This window comes from Lycium barbarum, chromosome 1 (genome assembly GCF_019175385.1).
Source record: "Lycium barbarum isolate Lr01 chromosome 1, ASM1917538v2, whole genome shotgun sequence".
In the NCBI taxonomy this organism is placed as follows: Eukaryota; Viridiplantae; Streptophyta; class Magnoliopsida; order Solanales; family Solanaceae; genus Lycium; species Lycium barbarum.
The window spans coordinates 18,107,377-18,134,965 of NC_083337.1; the positions used below are offsets into that span (position 1 = coordinate 18,107,377).

Consider the following 27,589-nt stretch of genomic DNA (forward strand, 5'->3'; position numbering starts at 1 on the left):
AATGAATTCTCATTGATTAATCTGCACCTTAGTGCCAAAATTTCTTAAATGCAAATTTAAAATTGTTTGAAGCTTGATTCTCTAATTTATACAATTTATTAACCACAATGCCAGTTTTAATAATATTAGAATTTAAAGAAATCTCCGAACCTCACTTGTCGGATTACGCTGCATATATTGTTGTTGTTACTATAATTTTCATTTCTAATAGAACAAATATTTCAGATTTTATCCAAACACGAAATAGAAAATAAATTCCGTCTATGTGACTATATAATAAAAGTTTCCTCTTATTCCAAATACAAAAAATATCCAAGTAGAATCCTAAAGATATCTATAGCTCAACAACTACCTTTTCTCCATTGCCCACAAAGATATATTTTTTTGTATTAATTGATATTCGCTCCTTAAACCTTTCTACCTAGTGAAACTTATATGAATAGTAGCACCCATATCAATGCATCAAGTGCCGGTACGTACCATCAAAGATGAATTCAAAATTTTAAATTTATGAGTTATGAATTCTAGGAAAAGCAGTTCTATTAGGTTCAAAATAAATTATTTACACATATTAAGTGAATTTCTCAACGCAAATAAAATTTTGATCAGAAGCACTTAATTTTGCCAATACTCTAGCTCTGCATTTGGGTACTACAAATCAAATTAACTTATGAACATATAAGATTGAAAAGTTCACCCTTTTTTACACCAAGCAATGTATAATTTGAGAATTTTTTTTTTGTGTGATCAACTTTCTTACAAAAGTAACAAGGAAGTCCTGAATTCTGTTTGTTTTGAACCTTAGGCTGTGATATTCTTTGGTCTGTAGTTCCTATTTCTCTTGTGTGAAATGCGAAGCGATTTTAATACCAAAAGTGGATGGCAACTGAGCACTTTCAATCTTTCTCTTGTTTTAATCTATCCTTTTCTTGCACGCGTTGTGCTATAAGCTCATCCAATGTTCATTTCTCCTTTTAAATATTATACATGAATTTTTGAATTGACTAAATTGTGCAAGAAGAGAAATCAAAACTAGATGAAACCTATTCCTTTTCTTTTATGTTTGATGTTTCTTAGGCCACTTTAAATTTTTTATCAGATCATAAAATGGGCTTATTAAACGATAGCATATCTATGTACAATATATTAGTATGAGAGTACAAAAAATAGAAAATTACTAATACCTCAATTTCAAAATATGTGTCACTTTTTTTTTTCAAGAGTTAATTTAACTAAATTTTAAAATTGAATTGTATTATATTTAATATTTAAATTAAAATATAGAGATTGAAACTACTCGAACAATACTATATATGTAATTGGTTGTAATTTTATTTTATATTAATATAGTGAAAATATTCTAAAACATTAATATAAATTCATATTATTTGAATTTCAATTTCGAGAAACGAAACGTGACACATATTTTAATAGGATAGAGTAATATTAATTTCTTTTCAACAAAATAAAACAAGAATTAATTACGAAAAAGCAAAAAAACAAGAATCAATTAGGAAAAGGAAAAAAACAAGAATTGGTTGCGTGCCCCACGCTGGATGCTTCTCTCCTGGCACAAGCAATCAAAAGAAAAACCGGGGACACTGACGTAGACCCACAGATTATGTCCTAATTAATCAACCAAACGACACCGTTTGACAACAAAACTTCCTCAAAGAGAAAAATAATAAAAATGGTCTCTTATGTTTTGAGTGTACATTCAAAATAGACCCTTAAGTATGCATTGAACAGTTTTGGTCGTTTAAGTTTGCCATAAGTTATCAATTTTGATCTTAGTCAAATATTTAATAATTTATGTTTTGTTAGATTTCAGGAACAGTGGGAGAACAAAAAAATAGTCACATCAAATCCTAAAATGTGCAAAAACTACACCAGACACTAAAAGATACTCCCTCCGGATAAAAAAAGTGTTCATTTAGTCTTTTTATTTTGGTTCAAAAATAGTGTCAGCTAATCAAATAAAAAAAGAATTAATCTTATTTTTTCAGATTTGTCCTAATCTCAATATCTATTTAATTAGGGATAGTTTAGTGATTTTTTTTTCTAGGAGTTAGTATTTTCTTAAGGGGTGTGCAAATGACAATGTGAACACTCTTTTTGAACCGGAGGGAGTATACAATATAGCAGAAATTACATATCGAAAAGTTGTACCATGTTTTAGAAATAAATAAAAAATAGCAGAAACTACAAAAATTATACCTTTAAATGTGAGTTCTCGCTAATCCATTTCTTTTATAGTTCCCGGCAAATCTAATCGACAGAGTTTGATAAGTATTTGATAGAGAGTAAAAGTGTTGGCATTTAACAAACTTAAAGAACTAAAACCTTTCGGTGCATACTTAAATGACTATTTTGAGCCTACCCTCAATCATAAGGGACCATTTTTGTCATGTGTTACTTCCTCAAAAGTCTTTGACACAGTTACCGGCTATCCCGGTAGCCTACTCAATCAAATATCGTGTCCCTATAATCATCTAAGCTCGTTCTTCGAGACAGTTTCTAATAAATCATTTCTCACAGTTATCTCTTCATCTCTATCTATCTTGCCTTTCACTTCTTGTAAGTATTCCATAATTCAACTCTTTTTTTTTTTTTTTTTGATTGTATGATTCTTTTTCTCCTATGGTTTTTAGATAGTATTATATGATCATTGACTTATGTATCAGTTACTACGTACTCTGCTTTACCAAATGGTTTTTTGGGTGTCTGCATGTCCTTTTGATGATTTTGGCGGATGGTTGAGAATTTTTGTTATGCTTATCATCTCTCGTATGTGATGCTGCTTATTCAAATTGAATGTTAAGAACTTGTATTATAAGGTATACACATACACATGTGTGCTTTGCATAGTTATAATTAGTAGGCGTTTGGACATGCGATTTGAAACCATGAGATGAAATCAGTGTTTGGATATGCCATTTCATCTCATGGTTTCATGCCATGAAATGAAATCCCAAATCATCCAAAAAGGCATGATTTGGGATTTCAAACCATGGTTTCAAACCATGGTTTCAAACCATGTCCAAACGGCTCCTTAGATGAAGAAAGAGAGAGAAAGGGCTTGCTGTTAATCTCTCAAAAAGAGAGGGATGAATTATGTATTTCGTTAAATGGCATACTCCCTCTGTTTCAATTTGTTTGTCTGGTTTTAACTTGACACGGAGTTTAAGAAAGTAAACGAGTGTTTTGAATCTTGTGTGATCTTAAACCTACAATGTGGAAAGTTGGAACAAAGAGTTGCCAAAAAAGAAAAGAGATATTCTTTTTTAAACGGACTAAAAAAATGAAAGTAAGACAAACAAATTGAAACAAAGGAAGTATATTAGAAGTGTGCGACCACTTTATCTAAAAGCTTAACATGTGAGAGATGGTAAACTTTCATTGACTTAAAATTATATATATATTATATGTCTTCAACACCCTCTTATTCTTCTTTTATGGGCTAAGCTTGTGATTTTTTTTTTTTTATATGGGTGGTGGCAGAATTTTAACAAGCGATTTGAGAAGATGTAAAAATGCTATATCTAGAAGCTTCGCTTATGTTAAGAGGATTCAACAGTATTAATAGTACCAGTTTCAAAAAAAAAAAAAAAAAAAGAGGATTCAACAGTTTATATATATATATTAAAAAAAGTATTTTTACCCTATTTCAGTGGCAGAACTAAGTAGAATGAATAGCTTTGAATACTCTTTGTCGAAAAATTATACTGCACAAATAGGATAAAAATATTTTTGGTTTATATGCTGCTGACTGTTGAATCCCCTTGACTGAAAAGTTCTACTATAGTGATAAAGGGGGTTTAAAATTTGTTGTAGCTCATAGCTTCATATCCCAATTGTGACATTCCAGAATTTTTATAAATTCCTGGCTACACCACTACCTACTTAAATTTTTGGATGGAAGGAATTCAATTTAACCCCCTTACTTACTTTTTGCTCCGCTGCTGGTGGTTGGACTTCAACATAGTATCACAATGTGATACCGTCTTGAAGTATGTGATCACCTCATTGAAAGTTAAATATCGGAGAGGTCACACTTTTATTTGCACAATATAATTATGTATTTTAACACAATAGATTCCCTTGATGGATCACACTCTAGTCTGTTAGCAGTTTGGAGATGTTTGTTAGAAGTTTGGAGATGTTTGAAAGTAGTGGAGATTCTAAGTTTTGGTTTAGAAGTATAATTATGTTTTTCTTTTCAGAGAAAAGTATTCTCCTTGAAACTTCAGTTTTGATATTTGGCGACTCACTGGTAGCTTGTTTATCTCTGTAAAGCATCAGTTGATATTAAACTAGCGACTGGAATAGGTGCAAAATATTGCAAAGTGAAAAGTCTCTGAATTCCTTTTTACCTTCTCTTATTTTTCTTGGGCATATTTGATTTTTCACTGGCGTTTCGTGCTTTTTAGTTCCTAAGCTCTAATCTCTATTCATTGTTCCATTTACCCTCTCTTTCTCTATGATCCAATTTCAGAAAATGGAAAACAAAGAGGAACATGAGGAAACTGCTCCTCCTAGAAATGAGTGGGAAGTGGTGTCGCTCACACAGTCAGCATATGCTGCTGCCCCTGGTCCAAGACAGGTTGATCTCGCTGATGATAGTAATGCAAAGTATGTAGCTGAAACTTCTGATCCAATGTTTATGTCGGGGCACTTTGGCTTTCCACAAAATCAGCACGTGAATTCAGCAGTGCAACCAGGTAATGATGAGGTTCTGAATGAGCAGGGCGGAGAAGATGCTACTCCTGAACTTGTTGCTGACAAAGGCGTTAATTCAGATACATATGAAGAGAGTACAAAAACTAAAGGATTGAGCACAACGGAATTTCATGCTGAGAATTCAGCATTGCAACCAGATAATGATGAGGTTCTTAATAAGAGGGGTGGAGAAGATACTACTACTGAATTTGTTGCTGACAAAGGGGTTAATTCAGATACATGTGAAATAAGTACAAAAACTAAAGGACTGAGCACAATGGAATTTCCTGGAGATCAAATTTTTGATGAAAAGATTAACATTTTATCGTTAAGTGGTGCAGAATTTGAAGAAGATGCAGCCTTGCAGGGGGCAAGTTTGGTGGACAAAGAGCAGAATTTCTTTGGTTCTGCTACATATAGTTCTTTCCATAGTGAAGGACCCATGGGTGTGTCAGCATCAACAGAAGAAAACAATATGGTAGCAGAACCAGTTGAAGAAGATTCAGGCATATCTAATTTGCCAAAGGCTAAAGATGAAGATAACGATGATGCAGTAAATCTTCCTTGTCAAGCCTGGTGGAAAAGGCGGGCTGTTTCACTTATTGCCCATGCTAAAGATGCAAATGCATTCTGGTCCATTTTCGTTGCTGCAGCTGTTATGGGCATTGTGATTATTGGCCAGAGATGGCAGCTGGAAAGGTGGCAGGTGTTGGAAATGAATTGGAAGTTTGGAGGACATGATGAGGTAAGTTTATGACAGTTCTACTTGAAAATAGTTCAAACCGGTGTCTTCACTAAGTTGATCATGTTCTACCTTGGATCTTACTTTGTTAGTGAGCTTATTAACCAATCAGCTAAATAAACGTTGAAGTAATTGATAATGTAGCTTTTTCCTTAATTGTTTTGGTTAATGCCTCCTGAAAAAGGAGGTGATTACCTGATCTCAATACTTCCTATGTCGGTGGTATTTATCAAATCAGAGGAAGAAACACTGGCCTATACTCCTGTTTGCTGGAGTTAAATAATAAACTTTCAGCTTGGTTGCAGGCCAGTTGTCTTACGCAACAGACCTACGTGACTTTTTTAGCTTTCCTCCTTCCACTTCTCCATTGCTCTAATTCTTTCCCCCCGTGTCCAGATTCCATCTCATTCGTTTCAAATAATAGTGGTACTCGCTGGATAATAAAATACCTTACTTGCCATTTCACCCTTTTGTTGCTTGCTAAGTGGTTCATCTTTTCTTTACTGCTTGAATCTGGTGTTATTCGGAGATTTCAATCTCTCAAATACCATTATAATTGTGGTACTGTTGAAATATTTGTTCTGCTTTTCCTGGAATAAGCAATGCTAACAGTAGGTAGCATTGGTTGCGTAGGGAGTGGGGGATTATCCAATTATGTGGAAAGTTCAGGGCTCAACTTTGGCAGTAGATTTTTCTTATTTAGCTGGTTTCCTTTAGTGTTTCAGGTGTGATTTCAATTCTATAACCTGCGACTGGAAGTTATTTTGGCTCCCTTTGCAGCCTTAAGTTTTTCTTCTTAAGTTGACTGAAGTAAGGCTATTTTACAAACACACAGCGCCCAACAAATAGGATTGGTTCTTGGAAGGGCCAGTGCTATGACAGAACTTTCACTCTGCTGCTTTCTCGTGATCTAGTCAATAACCATATATAAATAAGACAGAATAAGGACTTCTAAACGGTTTAGTGATCCTTTCTTTAGGGTTACAAATTTGAGACAATTGCAGCCAAATAGAACCTCTAAGAGCCTACTCTTTGTAAACTAGATGAAAATGGCCTAACATGGACGATTTCTGTGTTTTGTGATTCTTTTAAACCATACTACTGCATTTCATATCTATGCCTCAAATATTTACTTTCTTTGATAAGTTGCATCTTTGAATCACGACTTGTTTTCCTTGCATCGACAGAGAATGAGCAGGGCATTTATTAGTCCCATATCCCGATTGAAAGAAGTGATGATTGGGAGTGGTCGCCCTGGTTCCTTTATCCGAGGGAGTGCATCAGCACAACGTTAAGATGATGATGACGAAAATGAGCTTGTCTGCGTGCAAGTCATAGCTTAGGTTTGCTTTCAGTGTACCTAATATTATTTACTTTTCACGGGGTTTAACGAGTGGATATGTTGTTGTAATGGGGTTGTAATGGTGGAATCTGTGAGCAACATTGATGGGTAAAAACAAGTAAATGTGTTGATTTCCAGAATTGGCGATGTGCATAAAATTGAAGCTATCTTTCTGGAAATTAGCTCCCCAGAACTTGAAAAACATGACTAATTTAAAGAAGAGAATATTAGTATGCTAGTGGTCTCCTGAACAGCTTAATTAAAATTTAAGGTAGTTTTCAGCTTACAGTTAAAGCTAATTTGCTATAGCCTATAGCTGATAGCTTGCTGACGGATCTTACTATGGCATTATCTGTTCAGGTTAAGTTATGAACAGCGCTTTTGGATAGGTTTATAACTTTTGACTTATAGGCTAAAAGTCATAAGCTAGAAATTCTAGCTTATGACTTCTGATTTATTTTTGTCATTTTAGCTTTAAAAAAAGTGCTTAAAAGTATTTTTTTTGTTTTACCCTTACACTACAAAATTACTTAAGAGCACCTAAAAAAGCCAATTCTCAGTACTCCAATGGAGCTTGTACTGTATTTGTTTTGTAGGGATTCTTGGAACTATTTATCCAAGACTTGTGACTATATTGTGTAAAATTGATACTTCGTCCGTCGCAATTTATGTGATATAATTTAATTAAACACGGAGTTTAAGAAAGAAAGGAAAGACTTTTAAAACTTGTGGTCTAAACAAGTTATAGATATTTATGTAGATGTAAATTATTTCATTAAGGGTAAAAATTCAAGTTTTAAGTTAAATTATTCTAAATATAAAAATGTATCATTATTTTGGCAAGGACTAAAAAGTCACCATAATGTAAATTGGGAGGTGGGGGGTAACGAAGAGAGTGCAGAACAATATTTCCTACTTATTTTCTCTCTTCTATTGTTATTATTAATTTAATCATTACCTCTTCGTGATGTTATATTGTTTGGATTCTTTAAAAATGTTTTCGCACCTCAAAAAATGCTTTACTTTTATAGGATTTGGCACAGCATTTTTAAGAGTCAAGCAACATAATTGTGATCCATAGTATCCAAAGCAAATTAAAAGAAATATTTTTTGATAGATTGATCTTTTGGATTACCTTTCCTATTTGAGGTACACAATCACGCCACTTATAAGGAAGTCACTTACAAGGATTTATAGGTAGATTTTTAAGTTAAGATTAATTAGTAGCTTGATAAAAATTGTAACAAACATACTATTGCATGCTAAAATTCGATCATAGAAACATTTTAGACGGTTAGTGTAGATATAACTTAAATTTATTAAAAATTAGTTATTTGAGTTGCGACTTAGTCAACAGGATAACCCAATCTTAAAGACCAATTCTTTCATTACATGACAAGAGTTCATTCCGTGGCTTTAAAAAGGGGATTCAAAGAAAAACAAAATATCAAGTGGATTCAAAAATTTAAACAAATGCAAAAGATATTTTTACCCTATTTACTTGGTATAATTTTTCAGCGGTGGAAATATAAATGAACTCTCTTAAACCCCTTTGCCCCCTGCATTTAACCTATAAATTCATTACCAACATTATGGGCAATCAACGAAGATATTTGTGTGGGTTGGTTCATCTGTTAAGTATTCAATCATATTCGAGTAGATTTCACTTAATTTTCTTAACATTTTAGGCCCGAAATAATATCTCTCTTCTTTTGAAGATTAACATTGTAGGTTTGGAACAATATTGCGCTCCCCTTTTAAATGGGATAGGAAATCTTCGTGATCTTAAATCAACGCCCAAAAAGGTGATGGGGGTATTACAGGTATCAGTTCACAGCAAAGCAATGTAAAAGAGGAGACCGGAAAATATGAATAATGCTTCTTATTGAATTTACAACAGTTTAGGATACATAAAACCCCTTGCAGAAATAGGCTAACATAAATACATTGGAAATAAAATTCTAGTTGGAGGAGGAGACGAGTCTTAAGCCATGGAGGGCTTGGATGCTCCGGTAAGGGGTGAATTTGTGTACAAAATTTGGGGCAGGTGAACTCATGGTCTCTCCGTAAAACCATATATTTTGTGTACATAATTTTTTCTTAAATTGGTATAATATTAACTGTGTTGAAACCATGTTACAAGAAGGCTAAATGGTGCACTGGTTGAATGTTGAGTTATTTATGTAGAGGCTTAGGGATCAACCCCAACCTATACATTTTTTTTTCTTTGTAGTGCACCCATATTTTAAAAATTCTAAATTCGCCTCTGACTCCGGCACCCTCTTAAAAACTGAAGGTGGCTCGTGCACCTTGAGTTTGTCTCGTAAGAACTAGAACCGTGCTGATGGAAGAGGCTAAGTGAAATAAAACTAACTTGGTGCTCGTCTGTCCTTTACTGTGCGCCTTTTTTTGGAACTCTAGTGAATAGTTGTTTACTTATGAATTTACAAACAAATTGATGTCTATCTAGGGTATGTTTGGTAGGAGGGAAAACGTTTTCCTGAAAAATAAGTACTTTTTTACTTATTTTCTAATGTTTAGTAAATCAATTCAATATGTTGTCCCAAAAATATCTATATATAATCTAGACTAACACTATTGAGATTGACATGGAAGCTAGGCGTGTAAGGGTAATGGATAAGGTTTAGGAGGTTACCGGAGCCGGAGTTCCAATTAACAATAAGAGAAAAAGAAACAAAGAAGTGAAATAAGCCCTAAAAGGCCAACCCCCGGGCAAAGTTGGGCCAAGACTAACTGCGAGTTTAAAGTGGTTTACTATGCATATTTCAAGGGAAACCTGGTATAGGCATAAGCTTATGGGACTAAGGCGCGCCACCTTAAGCGGAATGGAGCAAGGAGTTATCCACTAAATGATAGAAAGGCTAACTTCTCAAGGAGGAAGACTTCTTTCAATATAAAGCAAGGTGTAAGCAAGCTTCTTTCCGACCAGACTGATCTGGCAATTATCTTCCTATAAATAGCTCCTTTGCTTATAAAAAGATTTAGTTTGAGAATCAACTGAAGCTTATTCAGGATTAATCTTTCTCATCCGAGAGGTGTTGTAGGGAGGTATTGGACAATTCGTAAAATGCCATTTATATGAAACTTGTTTGTTTACTTTCACTAAGGAAGTCATTTCCTTAATTTTTAAGGAATTTATTTTTCTAAAAAATATGTTCTCAAAAGTTTTGACCAGCCAAACACGAGAACATTGAAGAATATTTTCTAAAAAATGTTTTCCCTCATACCAAACACACCCTTAGTTTTTCTGCCCAAATCTGAAAAACCGTTTGAACATGGAGAGTAGCAGTCAAGAGGCTATTTTCCATTGGGCAAATTGTAAATATAATGTGGCAAAAGTGTTCGCCGGCAAATTGTACTACATATTCCCCGGGGCAATTCACAGAATTGCCCTTCTTTTGGGGTGGTCTTTAACTTTTGCCCCTCATATTTGAAATCTTTAAATTTTGCCCTTCGGCTAAAACTCATGGGTTCCAGGTTCGAACCCTCACACAGTCAAAATTTAAAATCGCAAGGCAGAGTTTAAATTTCGCTATGCCCCCACCGGCATAAACATGTGAAGGAATTACTAAAGTTATGCCGAACCCAACATACTTATGCCTTATGGGCAGACTTGGCATAAGTATGCCGGGTCCGGCATAACTTTGGTAATTCCTTCACAAGTTTATGCCAGGTCCGACATAAAGTTTGCCCATAAGTATGCCCCCACCGGCATAAACTTGTTAAGGAATTACCAAAGTTATACCGGACCCGACATACTTATGCCAAGTCTGCCCATAAGGCATGAGTATGTCGGGTCCAGCATAAATTTGATAATTCCTTAACAAGGGTATGCCAGGTCCGGCATACACACGACCCAAACCTTGCCTTGCAATTTTTTTTTTTTAATTTATGCTTGAGCAGGGGTTCAAACTCAGAACCTCATGATTTCTGCGTGAACGCTCAGAGTTGCAATGCGAAGGGCAAAAATTAAAGACCAGCAATATGAGGGGCATAATTTAAAGACCACAAATATGAGGGGCAAAATTTAAAGACCACCCCAAAAGATGGGCAATCCGCGCAAAAAAAATGTATTCCTAGAGAATATATTTTCAAAAGTTTTAACCAACCAAACACGAGAACATTGAAAAATATTTTCTGAAAAATGTTTTACTTCATACCAAACACACCCTTAGGTTTTTCTGCCCAGATTTGAGAAACCGTCTGGACACGGAGAGCAGCAGTCAAGAGGCTATTTCCCATCGGGCAAATTGTAAATCTAATGTGACCAAAGTGATCAATTGAACACCCTTCGCCAGAAAATAATACTACATATATAGGTCAATAATACTCTTTATACATATATAAAGGTAAAGAAACACACTGATGCCGTACCAAGGATACAAAATCATTGGTATCAGCTGCCAAAAGTAAAACTAGACTGTTTCTCAACAAAAACTGACAAACAATTAGAGAAAAACAACAAAACATTTAAAGAATAGTTTAAGTTAACCATGGCCTTGTACAAACTGTATCACAGACATCGTCTTCCCTTTTACATATGCTGTATAACACATTGATGAGGCTTGTTTCCCGATAAAGTACTCTACACGCGATGCCATATAATGGAGTCCGGAGCCAAAATGACATATTTTTACAGCAATTAGACCAAAATAGGCTGTCTTTTTTTTTTTATACCCAAATGGGTATTTCGTTGATCATTCAACGAAATACCCCAGTTACTGTTCATAGCAGCAACTTTTTTTTTTTTTTTTTGCTATTTCGTGGATTGTTCCACGAAATAGCTTTTTTTAAAATTTTTTTTTGCATTTCGTGGAACAATCCACGAAATAGCTTTTTTTTTTTTAATTTCGTGAAAAAAATGATTGTTTTTTTACATATCATGACACAATCCACGAAATAGATGTTTTTTTATTTTATTTCGTGAATAAAAAAAGAAATAGGAAATTATAATTTTTTTTTTGTTTTTGCATTTCGTGTATTAAAAAACGAAATAGGATAAATTTTTTTCTAATTTCGTTCGTATAAAAAGGAAATTGGAAAAAAAAAAAAAATATATATATATATATATATATATATATATATATATATATATATATATATATATATTATTTCGTGTATTAATGAAGGAAATTGATTTGTTTTTTTATTTTTTTTGCATTTCGTAATCTAATGAACGAAATAGGTTTTTTTTTTTTTGTATTTAGTGAATAAAAAAACGAAATAGGAAATTATATACATATATATATATATATTTTGCATTTCGTGTATTAAAAAACGAAATAGGAAAATAATTTTATTTTCATTTCGTTTATATAAAAATGAAATAGGAATATATATATATATATATTTCATTCATGTACCAATGAAATATTTCGTGGATTGTTCCACGAAATGCAAAATAAAAAAATAAAAAAAAAAAACATATTTCGTGGATTGTTCCACGAAATGCAAAAAAAAAAAAAAAAAAAAAAAACAGTTTTATTTATATTAACGAAACTGTTTTATTTTTTAATTTAAAACTGTTTTTTTTTATTTTTTATTTTGCATTTCGTGGAACAATCCACGAAATATAAAAAAAAACAGTTTTTTTATATATTTTTGAAATTGATCTTATATATATATATATATATATATATATTCCAAATTGATTAAAAGCCATTTTTTAATTTTTTTTAAATATATTTTTCAAAAAACTTAGTGTTTAACTGTAAGGTTATTTTAGTCAACTTTATATATCGAGAAAATTAGTCAGCTTTATTTTCAAAAATTGAAACCGCAGAAGTGAAATTGACATTCACAGATACATTATCCCTGGATTTTTACGTTGAAATCTATTGCGTATCATCATCCTATAAGTAAATAAAACTGAAAATTTCATGCCAATTTGGGGAAAAATTGAAATTGAATGTGATAAAAGGCGTTTTTTTAAAAATCGGCTCGACCAAACCGCCTTACGGCGGTTTGTGTGCATAGATCTCGGAAAAATACCCAAAATCAAAAAAAAAATCGCGTAAATCAGACGTCCGAGCGCAAAGTTATGACCATCTAAAGTTTGACGACTTTACAACTAGTTTTTCTCCCTATATTTTTTAGAATTATATTTATATTTAAAATAAAGTTATGTCTTGACTTTACAACTATTTTTTTTTTCGTTTATTAAAAAACGAAATAAGATTTTTTTTTATTTCGTGAATATATAAATGTTTTTATAAATGAAACACAAAAATATATATATACTCATCCTATTTCATTGGTACATGAATGAAATATATATATATATTCCTATTTTTTATTTTCCTATTTCGTTTTTTAATACACGAAATGCAAAATATATATATATATGTATATAATTTCCTATTTCGTTTTTTTATTCACTAAATACAAAAAAAAAAAAAAAACCTATTTCGTTCATTAGATTACGAAATGCAAAAAAAATAAAAAAAACAAATCAATTTCCTTTTTATACGAACGAAATTAGAAAAAAATTTATCCTATTTCGTTTTTTAATACACGAAATGCAAAAACAAAAAAAAAATTATAATTTCCTATTTCTTTTTTTATTCACGAAATAAAATAAAAAAACATCTATTTCGTGGATTGTGTCATGATATGTAAAAAAAAAATCATTTTTTTCACGAAATTAAAAAAAAAAAAAAAAAGAAGCTATTTCGTGGATTGTTCCACGAAATGCAAAAAAAAATTAAAAAAAAAGCTATTTCGTGGAACAATCCACGAAATAGCAAAAAAAAAAAAAAAAGAGTTGCTGCTATGAACAGTAACTGGGGTATTTCGTTGAATGATCAACGAAATACCCATTTGGGTATAAAAAAAAAAGACAGCCTATTTTGGTCTAATTGCTGTAAAAATATGCCATTTTGGCTCCGGACTCCCATATAATGAGGGATTTTACAGCTACACATGAAGGCCTTATAAACTGCACGAGCTGTATAACTCTTTTAGGATTTAACTTGTATACACTGACAACGTTAACAACTTTTACACTGTTATAACTATGACCTGTCTTATTTTCCAGATTACTAATTCCACTTTACATTAACAGTTACTTATCAGTGTATAGAAGTTAAACTCAAAACTTTGTTGCAACTCTAGTCAAACGCATAACTGGTAAACTACATGCTCTATTTTCACCTTCGCTTGTCAGTCATTAACAGCAACATACTCAGCGTTCGGGCAGGGAGGTCGGGGAGAAACCTAAGTAAACCTATGACTTTGAGAACTCTAACCTCTTTCAGATTACTAACATATGTACCCTAACTTTGTAATATGACAAATCAGAGCTATATGTGATTACGGAGAGAGTACAACGTCAAATTACTCGGCCGGTTGTAGCTGGATATGCGGACAAGGCCTATATGGTTCTCCTCTTGTCCATAGATGCTTCAGCTCCCCTCTTTTCGCACTCAACATCAAAAATGTGCCTGGAGTTAACAATAATAGAGCTCAGCGTAATCACACCACAAACTAAATATGAAAAGATCGAGATTTTAATGTTTAGAACAGCTGTTATAATAAGGCAGCCTTCAGCTTTAATACCCTTGTGAAGGCAAGGCATGTAAGCACATCGACGGGGAAAAATTATGCCTACAGTCTACCTTATATTCCAAAACCGGCATATTTTCATTTCTTCCTGTTTCTGCTATAAAGACTCGCTCTGGGATGAGTATATTTCTGTGTATTTGTTTTAAAATCCACGCCTTGTGGTGTGTGTGTGTGGGTGTGGGGGGTTGCGTAGCTACCTAGATATTGGTAACTAAAAGGTCAATACATAGAAAAGGGGAGGAACCTTAGGCCTGTGTACTCTAGATTCATAGTTCACGAGGAAGAAATTAGGTTAACATTACCGCAACAAGAGGAAGAATGAGGACTTATCAACACCCTAATCAAATCCTACCACTATCATCTCTCATTTGACAAAAGCCTCCACCTCTGACCCCCTTGCCCAAAAATTTACCAAAAAAAGGAAGAAAAATGATGTCAACCTATTCATTCATATCAGATCTGTAAATTTTCTCTTTTGCTGACTAACGTCCACTCATTTTGCAATTAGTCAACACTACTCATACTTAACAGTTCAACACTATCCACACTGCACTATGACACCACTAAATCAAAGTTCAAGTTGATGTTGCGTACGCCTGATTATATCTTTTTTTTTCTAATAATATCTCTGCTGGGATTTGAACCTTGTTCTTCAGAGTTTCCACCCACTTGATTGACAACTAGGCCACAAGACTGGGTGTGGTGCTCCTGATTACATCTTCGGAGCCATGTATATAACAGCTTCGAAATTGCTCTCTATGTGGACATAAGACTCAATGCCTAATTAGCTAATTTCCTCTTTCCTGCGGAATCACAGTGAATATGTAGTGTAGACTCCGCCTTCACTATCAAACCAATTATTGGCTGCTCCATTATAATTTTTATGACCGTAAGAATGCCTTTTTATGCTTCCTGTAACATACCTAGTGTGAAAGGAACTATATATAGCAAAGCAGGTTGACCACGACCATCCATTAAGTTCAGAGCCACATATGTTACAAATAAACCTGTACAAAGAAAATAAAAGTCAAATGAAAACACAAACTGATATGATATGTATTAACAAAGAGAAGATGGTATAAACTTGAGTATTATGACAAGTGATCAAATCAAACTTAGTCATAAGAAGAGTATTATGACAAGTGATCAAATCAAATCAAAGCACATTTTTCTATGCAGAAGTTATACCTAAACCATAAGCAGTCATAGTCCACAGAAAATAACCAGCTCGAAGACTCTTATTGCACAGCCAGTCATATCTGCAACAAAGAGCATAATGTAATAAATAACCAAAGAGTGTTAACAAGCTTTTGACTGCCTTTATATTTCAAGTTGTAAGCATGCAGCATTAATCAATGATGCATCAACCTTTTTTTTAATTGCTAAGTACACAACCCCCGACTTTGGTACAACAACAGCAACAACAATTACTACTACGACTCAGTCCCAAACAAGAAATTTGGTACAGCATTTTCTATAATTTATTACTCCCTCCGTCCCATTTTATGTGGCACTATTTGACTAGGCACAAAGTTTAAGAAAGAAAGTAAAACTTTTGAAATTTGTGGTTTAAAACAGACCTTAGACATTTGTGTGGTTATAAATCATCTCATTAAGGGTAAAAGGGGTATTTTAAAGTTAAGTTGTTTCTAATTATAGAAAGATGATATTCTTTTTGGGACAGACTAAAAAGGAAAGTGTGCCACATCAATTGGGATGTTGAGAGTACCAGTATAAGTCCTCTAACATGGAAGCTTTAAGCAACCATAACATATAGCCCCTAGCGGCACCAGTCGGGCTTACAACTTTCCACCAATTGTGACTCTCTCCATTTCAATCTGTTTGTCTTACTTTTCTTTTTAGTATGTTTCAAAAAGAATGCCTCTTTGGAAATTCTTTAATTTCAATATCCCACATAGCATGTTTAAGACCATACGCTTAAAGGGCATTTTTTGGTGCATTATACATATTTTTAGTTTAATACCACAAGATTAAAAAAATCTTTACTTTGTTAAACTCCGTGCCCAGTCAAACTAAGACAAATAAATTGCAACAAAGGGAGTATTAGATACTTGGGGCTCCGTGGAACCATATTCATGGATAAAACACAAGTCTCATTTAGCTACTGGTCAAACCTTAATGAAAATGCTACTACCAATCCTGGTAAAATTATGTCGCCAAACCCAATGATGCTGTAGCCGCCCCAGGGATCAAACATCCGTGGGATTTTCAGTAACATGGGAATTCCCTCTTCTCCACTATTATCACCACGTGCAACCTGCACCGAAAACAACAAATTTTCCTTTGTCAACACCAACACCTTTGTGTGACAGGCAGAGGCAAAAGTACCCAAGTAAACCTAAAGTAGAGACAAAACAAACAAGCCTGAGCTTACCTCTATCATCACACTCTTGTGGAACAACCATTTGGAAACAAATACCCAAAAAATGTCATAGAAGAATGCACAAGTGAGAAGAACTGTTCCCACCTGATAATGTCAAAGAAAAGAATAATTAATCTCCTTTAATGGTTTCACTGACAGTTCCTGTTAAAGTCCCACAGTTTGAGTTTAAAGAAGACGTAAAAGTAATCACCAGAAAATAGGTTTCTAAAACATACTATTTAGTACCTACTGTGCTTAATTGTTGCAATTTGCTTAGTTACATGATGTTTGCAAGGTATTGTCAGTAAAATTTAGCTTGTTGAGGAGTAATTATCTACTCATTAGTTGACGAATAAAATTAGGGGCGCCACATTAAGGAATTGCTAATCCAAAGTTAGAAGCACCAAGGGCAGAAGGTTCTGTCAAAAAATGATTTGCTTGTGATCTAAAATAGCAGAAACAATTACATAACAAACTCCACCCAAATGCAGCACGATGAATTGATTTACCTTGAGATTGGGAACTCGTATGATCTGAAGAACGGTGATGATCAATGCAATACCCTAGTTAAAAAATAAAAATAAAAATAAAAAAAAGAGTATAAGATCATCACGCTCTTTGAGTCATATTTTGCATTGATAAAGGTAAATCATTCGTTAATAGAAGAGACATACCACATATACAATGTTAAACCGACAAGAACACGACTACACTTCATCTTAGCCAAAAGGCGGAGTAAGATATACACCACACGTATACAAGGTATATACAAAAAATGAAAAGTTACATGGAAACATGTTTTACAAACAACATCCAAAACCTTGTCACATTGAAGTATCATGTGTACTCCACAGTGAACATAAGACAAAAATGATTCCCCTTATATTTACATAAGAACTTTTAACTCCCTCAAATGCTCTTTTATTTTTCTCCTTCCAAACTGTTCACATGAGCACAAAGAAGATCACCTCCCATGCTTTCCTCCGCCTGTTCTTCCTCCACCTAATGATTCTTGGCATTACCCACTTGATTCCGGACATATCTCATATTGTGCTTCAATCTAATTTTGAACTAGCAATGCAACAATAAGTGGTTCTCCCCCCCCCCCCCCCCCCCCCCACCCCACATATGAAGAACCAACCACTCTTTTGAAGCACCCATTAATATGAACATGAATTCAGCTTCACAATTTACTGTCGTCAGAGACTTTTGCTTTTCTTCCCCTTTTTTTTTACCCTTCAGGGTGTTAGGGGATAGGGGGAGGGTTGAGAGATCTCCTTAGTCTAATCTCAAGCCAATACTATATGAGCATGAACAAAGACACACAATATTAATAAGAACATGAATACAGCTACACAATTCACTGTCATGAGAGGTTTTTTGCTTAAACTCTCTTTTTCTTTCAGGGTGGTGGAGAGAGGGAGGATTTGGAGCTCTCCTTGGGTCTAACGGTCTGTTTCGGCATATATACTACTCCCTCGATTTCATATTGTGTCTTAGTTTGGCTGGGCATAAAGTTTAAGGGAACTTTTGAATCTTGTGGTCTTTAAACTAAAGATGCGTATAATGTACCAAAAATGCCTTTTGAATCTTGTGATCTTAGACATGCCATGTGGGATGTTGAAATTTTATAAGTTACTAATATAGAAAGTGGAATTCTTTTTGAAAGAGACTAAAAAGGAAAGTAAGACATATAAATTGAACCAGAGGGAGTATTTGTCAATACCGAAATCAATTTTGAACTTCAAAGTGATTTAAATATTGATCTGAAGGTATTCAAGTTAGAAAAACTGGATTCCACTTACAAAATCTTCAACTTCTACAAACTCTTTTTCCAAGTGAAGCTCATGCCCAAAGACAATTTCAAATTCCACAAACGTTTTGTCAACTTCAACTATAAATACTCTCTGTTTTGTTTTTCAACTTCAACTCATATATTGTCCAAACACCTAACAAATACTAAATGTTTTTCAGCCTCTTTTTTAACAGTTTATATTTTTGCTATAAATATAAAAAAGCAAAATGATAATTATTTTTGGTCTTTTGTGATCATGCAAGCCAAGAAAAAGAAAAAATAGAAGCTGAACTCCAACAGGGAATAGATGCCTAGCACACCCCCCGATCTCTCCACATAAACACAAAATAAGGACTCTCTTACAGATATAGTTAATTTCACTTTTGCAGAAAACATGATACCTCAGCAGAAGTATAGTAGTTCCAAGGGAAAGAAAGTTACAATGATTTTTTATAAAAAGAGAGATGAAAAGGTACCCAAGAACAGAGGAACGTCAATATAAGTGCTAAGATTTTTACCCATATTTCGATAATAGAACAGGAGCAGGTTACCCCTTATTTGTCACAATAAATATTCTTACATACATGTCTACTCTTTTTCAAACATATCATGAGTTCACACAAACAACTTCTTTTTCTTTTGAAGTACATAAAAAGGAGTTTATTCCTTACCGAATAAGTATATATCACCATAATGAAATGTCAATATGAAGGTAGACAGTTGGATTTACAGATGAAGACAAAAAATTGACAAGGGAACTAGATAATAGTTCTTACGAGTATGTCTTGACCTATCCAAGCAAAGGAGACACGACGGAAAACCGCCCACAAAACAGCGAAAATTAAGCAGAACGGAGAAATTGCCAGAGTAAGATATGAAACGGGCCCCAGAAGTGGAACTTTAATAAACGATTCTTGAGCATGTTCAAACCATCTGAAACTATAAATAATAACCATTAGCCAGATGTCTGAGAATCAACTAATGAAATAACATTATGGTAAGTAAAATTTACACCTTGTTTCAATAATAATAAACTAATAGAAACCTAGTCACAATCACCGATTCAACAATTTTGAAGTACCCTACTGCGAAAACGATATCATGCTATTTCTTCTTTAGGGGAATATTTTTGCCTTCCTCAAAAGCCTACATCTACTTGAAGCCAATTAATTTATATATAGCAGAGGAAGCTCCTCTCAATTTTTAAAGGGGCCACCTGTCCTAAACAGATTAGGCACTTTTCACTTCAAGGAGAACGAATTTATCTTTTATTAAGACTTTATATACCTTTTCAATCTTCTGAAATACAAAAGTGTCACAAAACAGTCCCTTCTCAGTAGTCTGCTAAATCACCATATCTTGTTTACTAAGTGTACTGTTTGATTTTTCTTGCGCCGAGGGTCTATCGGAAACGGCCTCTCTACCTTAACTAGGTAGGGGTAAAGTCTGCGTACACTCTACCCTCCCTACCTGGTGGGATTATACTGGGTATGTTGTTGTTGTTGTTGTTGTTGTTGTACTGTTTGTTTTTTCTGCCCTATTTTCTGTGACACACTTTCCATTTTATTCTGTCCCAAAAATAATGATACCTTTCTATTCTTAGAAATGGTTAAACTTTGAACTTCCCAGGTTGCCCTTATTGACATGATTTTGTAGCCACATAAATATCTATGGGATGTTTTAAACTGTTACTCGGACTCTTCAAAAATGTCGATGGGTGAGTGTCGGATCCTCCAAAAGTAGTGCATTTTTGGAGGTCCGACACGGGTGCGGCAACAATTTTGGAGAGTTCGAGCAACTTAGGTTTTAAACCACAAGTGTCAAAGTCTTTCTTTCTTAAACTCTGTAACTAGTCAAACACCTTCACATAAATTAGGATCAGGGGAATAATATATTTGGTTAAGATTGGGGGAATAATATATTTGGTTAAGTTAAGTCCAAAAATGTCAGGATTGAAAAAAGATTTTTGAAATGCTAAGGTTTGAATTAAGACTGAAAGAGCTAATTTTAGATCCTCCTTAGTCCTTTCTGTACTAAATTTCCAAATAAAATAAGTGCCACAGTGGAAACTTAAACCTAATGAGCACCTGCATCCATTAAATGAGAGGGATTCCGTACTACAATGGTTAATATAAAACGAGGAACGAGGGGTATGCAATCAGCCAACCACCCAAGACCCCAAATAATAGAAAAGGGGGAAAAGTTCATTTTGGTCCCGATTCTACTCCAGTAATAAATTTCTTGAAAATTCTCCTACCAATCCGTTTCCTCTTCGTCCTCCTCTATTTTGCCAAACAAACTGTTTGACATACCGTAACTAAGAAGATAACAACTAGTAACATCAGTAAAATAAACATACCATGATAACAAGGTCACCAAACAGGTTTGTAGACCCTGCAAGCACAACGAGGAAAAAGTGTCAGCATGGAATTCATATGTTGTCACGTGGAGACAAGATGATCTTTATTCCATTCATTTTATTCATCTACTTCCTGTGCTTAACTATCCCATGCTTGCAAGTTATTAGCTTCAGCACAACTATATTGAATCACCTACAGATGGAAGTTATTAAGAAGTACAAATGAAAATGTCCTTAATTGCTACTTTTATAGAGCTTTATTAGTTGAACTAATATAACACTACCTTCATTCCAAAATAAATGAATTTTTGGGGTGTGGCACACCCCTTAAGAAAGTTAATTAATAGCATTAATTAAAGGGTAATGTGTTAATATTACCCTTTTACTTTTCCCACACTTTTCTTAAAACTAGAGATAGTCAGTGTTGGGAGTTGAAAAAACCATTAGAGAGAAGGGTAATTTTGAAAGCAATTAATTAATACATATTTGGACTTTGTAAAATTCATTTATTTTGGACCGTAGAAGAGGTGTGGGAAATACATTTATCTTGGAATGGAGGGAGTACTCCCTATGTCCCAATTCATGTGAAGGTGTTTGACTAGACACGGAATTTAAGAATGAAGGAAAGACTTTTGAAACTTGTGGTCAAAACAACTCATAAATATGTGTGGCTATAACTCATCCAATTAAAGGTAAGAAGGGAAACTTAAAGTTAAATTATTACTAAATATAGAAAGATGTCATTCTTTTTTGTACTGACTAAAAGGAAAGAGTGTGACACAAATTGGGACAGAGGGAGAATATTGTATCCTTGGGTGTGGGCTCCTCATTCAGTACTGTTGAACTGTGTGATACATCTCATCTAAAAGTTTAAATTTTAGAGAGTGTACATTATTAATCAATTACTTCATTAGTCCTCAATATGCCCGCTCACGTGCGGGTCTGACTCTTTTTCTTGGCCTAGCACGTGAAAATTCTTTTTGATAAAGGAGTGATAGGGATACTTGAACCCAGACAAAGATTATACCATGATGAACTACGTGACGATCTCATCTAAAAACCCAAGCTGTTAGAGAAAACACATTATTAATTAATCGAGTGATTGTCTTCAATAGCTATGACATACCTCAATGCCGCCGATGCAAAACAGAACCACCAGAACCTCAATAAACCAGAAGGACATCAATTTGTAAAGCATAATCAAGAAGCAGGATGCAACCACCACAAAAAGAAGTGCTGATGTCGTGTTGATGTCCAGTACACCACTGGAATGAGTCACCTCCTTGCCATCATAATCATCTGAGCCATCCTACCAGAGCAAGATAGAACATATTTCAACCAAATTGTCAAGGAGAGTTGCAATGAGCATTCGCCTATCTTAAAAGAAATGCATTGATGGTCACTAATGAGTGGGGAAAGGTACTGAGGAATGACTATGGCTTACTTTTAAGAACTTGTCCTGCTCAATTGCGGCTTCTCTAGCACTCCATGCAGACCAATAAGAAGCACATATTATGGTAATAACTGCCATAAGCCATAAAAACACTTCAGCTACATCAACCGCTGGACGTTTCGGAGAGTACAGCTGCACAGAAACTGAACAGAAGGGAAGTCTGTAAGTCACAATTGTAGGAACAAATCCACATGAATAGATTCCACAATAGCTATCAGTGAAGATCAGCTAGCAGGAAAAAGTTTTTTTTTTTTTAAAAAGCAGATGGATGTCTACCTTGCCGCTCCTCCACACACCCCCCCCCCCCACCCCCCCAAAAAAAGGTACTAACAAGAAATAAAATATAATAAGCCTACCTGCAGAGCTGTTCACGAGAAACTGTATCAGGCTTGCTCCTGCATCTTGTGGCAGCATCACAGCAGGGATACTGATGTGCACATCAGATTCATCGGGATCACAAACCATCTTGAAGAGCTCTATAGAGCAATAAGAGAACAGAAAATCATATTTAAACCCTTGGACTGCGCATATCGAGAAAATGATACTCGAAAGGTGATTGTATTACAATAAAAGGAAATATTAGATATTCATTTTTCCCCAAATCGGGCCTATTTTAATGAACGTTCAAGCATAAGCACCACAGTCGGTTGAAATTTTATAATGACTGCTATGCAGCTTACAGCAGTTTGCACAAGTACATATCAAGTTAAGAGCCTATATTCATATTAGAACAAGGAAAAGAAGAAGAGAATTACTGATGAAAATGTTGAAATTAGAGCAGCAAAACCTGTTTGGTTGTTTACAATGATGATTGCTGAAGCACCAGCAGCTTCTGCAACTTTTGCTTTTGTGGTGAAACTGCAATTACCTCGGTGCACCAGGATGGCCTCACCGGTGAGCTATCACACAATCGAAGACCTAAAAGGTGAGTTTGCGCTACATATATGACAACCTTGTTGATGTTTCTGATAAAAGGAATCATGTTTTTCAAAATAAATGCGAGATCAACCTTATTCCTAGGTTTGCTACAACAGTCTGCTGGGTCTGCAAAGGCAAGCCTCGTCTGATTAGCACGCTTCTCCTTTGATTCCAATGTGGGGCCAAATCGAGCCCCAATGCCAACGAACTGAGTTACTTCGCTCCCATTAACCCATGTTGGAACTTTTACCTATTTGAGGAAACATTACTTTAGGAGATGAGTGCTGTTACAAGTTCCAAGTTTGAGAATGATAATCAAAGTACATCGGAGCAGTATTCTGCTCACACAATGCCAAACAACAAAACATAACTTCTATACCATCCACAACATGGAATTTTGTCAAGTTGCTAATATAGCACCAAACTTGGAATGCCACTTATGGAACTTTTTTTCCTTACTTCCACTAGGAAAGTCATTTTTCTTATTTTAAGGAACTTGTTTCCTAGTGAAAATATTTTGACCAACCAAACATGGGAAAATTGGATGCAAAATGTTTTCCTCCATACCAAACACACCCTACATGTATGACCAAACTATATAATCTGGATTATTTATCTCTGTTCCGAAAACGAACACGGAAATAAACAACTATCATGACAAAAAGTAAATTTTTTACTTTCTATTAGTTTCTAATCCATCAAGTTCAGGGCTCTATACATGATATATCAATAGAAAGACTACTGAGGATGGCAAATTTGCAGTTCTATCCATTTGGAAGTCCTTTTATTTGACCTAATAAACAGATGCCATGGAGCAAACTGGTGGTGAAGTTAAGCTATCGACCCTGCCTTTTCTGTTTGGAAGGTTTAGTCCTTACTTTCGTAAACTAATGACAGAAACACAAACTGATGAATGCTTCACTCAAAAGGACACGAAAATGCACCAAAGAGTCATATCAACCAAAGATGCAACTTAAACTTTTGAACTCATATTTTCCTTTTGTAAGTTCTAGGTTCCAAAAGCTGGTACATAGACAATGGACTGCCTAAAATGGTTGGGTTAGTAAGATTAAGGGTGTGTTCGGTATGAAGGAAAATGTTTTCTTGGAAAACAAGTGAGTTTCTTACTTATTTTCTAGTGTTTGGTAAGTATGCAAAAAAGAAAAATTATCCTAAGAGTGTTTACATGTAATGTAGCAAAACACTATGGGGTGGGATGGGGTAGGGAGTGGGATTCCAGGGGTGGCAGGGGTTGGTCAAGGTGTAGGGGTTGGGCCGTTGGGGGGTTGGGACGGGACAATAAACTTGAAATGTCAAAACAGAGGGAATAATAAAGACTAATAGCCTCTCCATCCAAATTGATTGGTTCACTTTCAACTTGGCACAACCATTACAAATTCACAAAAATATAAGTATATTTATATTGCTACTACTAAATGCGGAACCAACTAAAGTCAAACGTGAATCATGTGGATGCCAATTTTAATTTTCGGAATTTTTGAGGTTGAGAAAGCACCGCACAGTGAAGGTACCCTGTACTATCTGGTCTACATAATACTTCCTCGGGCATAATTGCTTTCCTTTTTAAGAAAAATTGCAATTATTATGGATGGCTCAACAAAGAGAGGTGGAAATCCAATTTGACATGGAGAGTGTTTCACATTACTTTTAGTCTCTATGTAACATCTATGCAAAAATTACACTCAAATCATTTGACCACCACATCTTTTTTTTTTTTTTTATGACAAGGGAACCCACAGCCGCTACCCTTCGGGCTTTTGACCACCACATCTAAAAGCCTAAGGTATAGAATTTGGACTTATTCATTTATTTATTTTTAGGATTATAGCATGTCCCCTCACGAGCGGCCTAATCCTCTTTTTTTGGGCTAAGCATGTGAAAATATTTTTGTTGAAAAGTGACGGTCAAACTAGAATGTAGGACCGTTGCCTTCTCGAATACCATGTGAAGTTGTATGACCACCTAATTTATTACGTATATAGGGAGAGCACATTTATTAGTTTGATTTTAGGTTTGCAACATCAGCTATTACTATGAACTCAATTTGTTCTAACTCTACTATAAATCTCTACTCCACGTGCCGTGTGGAGTAGAAATTGGGGTGGTTGGGAGTTAATTAATCAAGACGTGACACGCGGATAAACCCCAAAACAAGCAATCAACGAAATAACAACACGGCAACCATGCCCTATCCAATGAAAATCTAATACAACAATTAATAACATATAACAATAGCGTTGGGAATATCCAAGCTGTTAACCGCTAACGGATAATTTCAGCTAAAACATAGAGACTAATTAAATGCAGTCATTGATCACGAAACCGAACCAAAAAGAAGAGAGACCTAGAAAGATATAGTATTCCCTCTGTCCCAAACTGTTTGGCACTACTACCATTAGATTCAAATTCTTATGAATGGGTTTACAATAAATTGTTCGGATACATAGTACATTTTATATGATTACCAATTAGGTAAAAATTCATTTTTACAAAAATTACCCTCAAATTATTTGACCACCATATCTAAAAGCTTAAGGCATAGATTTAGGATTATAGCATGTCCACTCACGCGCAGCCTAATCCTCTTTTCTATCGGCTAAGCATGTAAAAATCTTTTTGTTGATGAGTGACAGTCAAACAAGAATGTAGGACCGCCTTCTCTAATACCATGATTGTATAATGTATAACCACCTCATTTATTACGTATATAGGGAGAGAACACATTTATTAGTTTCATTTTAGGTCATCAGCTCTATATTACTATGAACTTTAACTCTAGTATAACAAATCATTCCAACTTTCATTTATTAATCTCTACTCCACGGGACAAGTCAAGTAGAAATTTGGTGGTTGGGAGTAAATTAATCATCAAGACGCGACGCGGATAAAGCCCAAAATAAGCAATTAACAAAAAAACATGGATAAACCCCAAAATAAGAAATTAACAAAATAACGCGGGTAAACCCCAAAACAAGCAATTAACGAAATAACGTGGATAAACACCTTAATAAAGCAATTAACGAGATAACAATAGGCCAAGCATGATCTAACCGCTGAAAATCTAATACAGCAATTTATAACACAGAACAATAGCAATCGAAAAATCCAAGCTTTAACAGAAACCAATTAAAAGTAGACATTGATCACGAAACCGAACCAAAAAGAAGAGAGACCTAGTGAGATATAGTATCCCCTCTATGCCAAACTGTTTGATACTATTACTATTAGATTCAAATTCTTAAGAATGGAGTTTACAATAAATTGTTCAAAAATGTTTACTCAAAAAAATAAATTATTCAGAAATGTAGTATTTTTTTTATTATATAATTACCAAATACCTAAACTTCATTATTACAAAATCAACCTTAAAATTCAAATTGAAAATTAGACAAGTTGACAAACCATACCATCATCATAAGCAAGTAACAATCACCACAAACCAGATTTACATTTATACAAACAGAACTAATTCACATTAACAAAATCTTCACCAAACAAAAAAATTCAAAAACAAAAAAAACAACACCAAGAAACACATCCATATATAACATATACACTAGCAAAAATGAGAAATGAACCATTTTTATCAAGAAAGACTCAAACTTTCAAAATCTAAAAATGAAAAAGGTGTTAATTAAAAGAATGAGATATTACCAGCACAAAATTGTTGTTACAACCAGGTCTCTTTGGAGCAACATCATCATGATGAACTATATCACCTCCATTAACCAAAGAACATAAAACTAAACAAAAACAACACAAAAAAACTCCTCCTTTAAACCCCATAAACTCAAAATCACTATAATTTTTATTCTCAATCTTGAAGAATAAAGTCAAAGGATGAATTTCTTCTTTTTTAGTGTTTGTTTATTTTTGGTGACTAAATATGAAAGGAAGTGGAGAGATATGTATGAAAAAGGAAGCAAGAAGGAAAGAAAGATAGTCAATTTTCTTTTTTTAATTAGTCAAATAAGGGACTGTTTGGGTTCAGATTATTTAGGACAAGTACGACCGCCTTCTATTCGTTGATTTAGTCATATTTTAATCTTAAGATCTATTGTTTTGCCCACACGCGCTATTAACGAGTTGCTGACACGTTCTTCAAGTTTGTTGACTGTTTCCTGTTGCAATTATTATTATTATTATTATGAAAATAGTACTTGTAGTAATTAAAGAAGCTTACACTTGGATCTGTGTATTTGTTTTCTTGTGAATTTTATTTATGACAATAAAATTGAAGATGAGATCATGCGTGGAAGAGTTTTTTATTTTT

At 34.2% G+C, this 27,589-nt stretch overlaps 2 protein-coding genes across 3 annotated transcripts; one reads left to right on the top strand and one right to left on the bottom strand.

Moving 5' to 3' along the window:
• The first annotated feature begins 2,419 nt into the window (after window positions 1-2,419).
• On the top strand, window positions 2,420-6,943 carry LOC132632871 (ATG8-interacting protein 1-like). The gene is made up of 3 exons (XM_060348995.1): window positions 2,420-2,577; window positions 4,496-5,464; window positions 6,649-6,943. The coding sequence occupies exons 2-3, from the start codon at window positions 4,499-4,501 to the stop codon at window positions 6,754-6,756; spliced, it is 1,074 nt and encodes a 357-aa protein (XP_060204978.1). The 5' UTR covers window positions 2,420-2,577; window positions 4,496-4,498; the 3' UTR covers window positions 6,757-6,943.
• Window positions 6,944-13,771: 6,828 nt separating this feature from the next.
• Window positions 13,772-27,257, bottom strand: LOC132632880 (signal peptide peptidase-like 4). Of its 2 annotated transcripts, XM_060349007.1 has the most exons (14): window positions 26,971-27,257; window positions 23,387-23,545; window positions 23,165-23,276; window positions 22,734-22,853; window positions 22,369-22,520; window positions 22,051-22,233; window positions 20,925-20,959; window positions 19,342-19,504; window positions 17,280-17,333; window positions 16,783-16,875; window positions 16,523-16,665; window positions 15,576-15,646; window positions 15,311-15,394; window positions 13,772-14,266 (listed from the first exon to the last, which is right to left on the bottom strand). In XM_060349007.1, exons 1-14 carry the CDS (start codon window positions 27,100-27,102, stop codon window positions 14,160-14,162), a joined length of 1,608 nt encoding a protein of 535 aa, XP_060204990.1. In that variant the 5' UTR covers window positions 27,103-27,257; the 3' UTR covers window positions 13,772-14,159. The 2 variants fall into 2 exon arrangements, with proteins under 2 accessions (XP_060204990.1, XP_060204997.1); XM_060349014.1 differs by lacking the exon at window positions 26,971-27,257 and having other exon boundaries at window positions 23,133-23,295; window positions 23,387-23,525.
• Window positions 27,258-27,589: the final 332 nt, after the last annotated feature.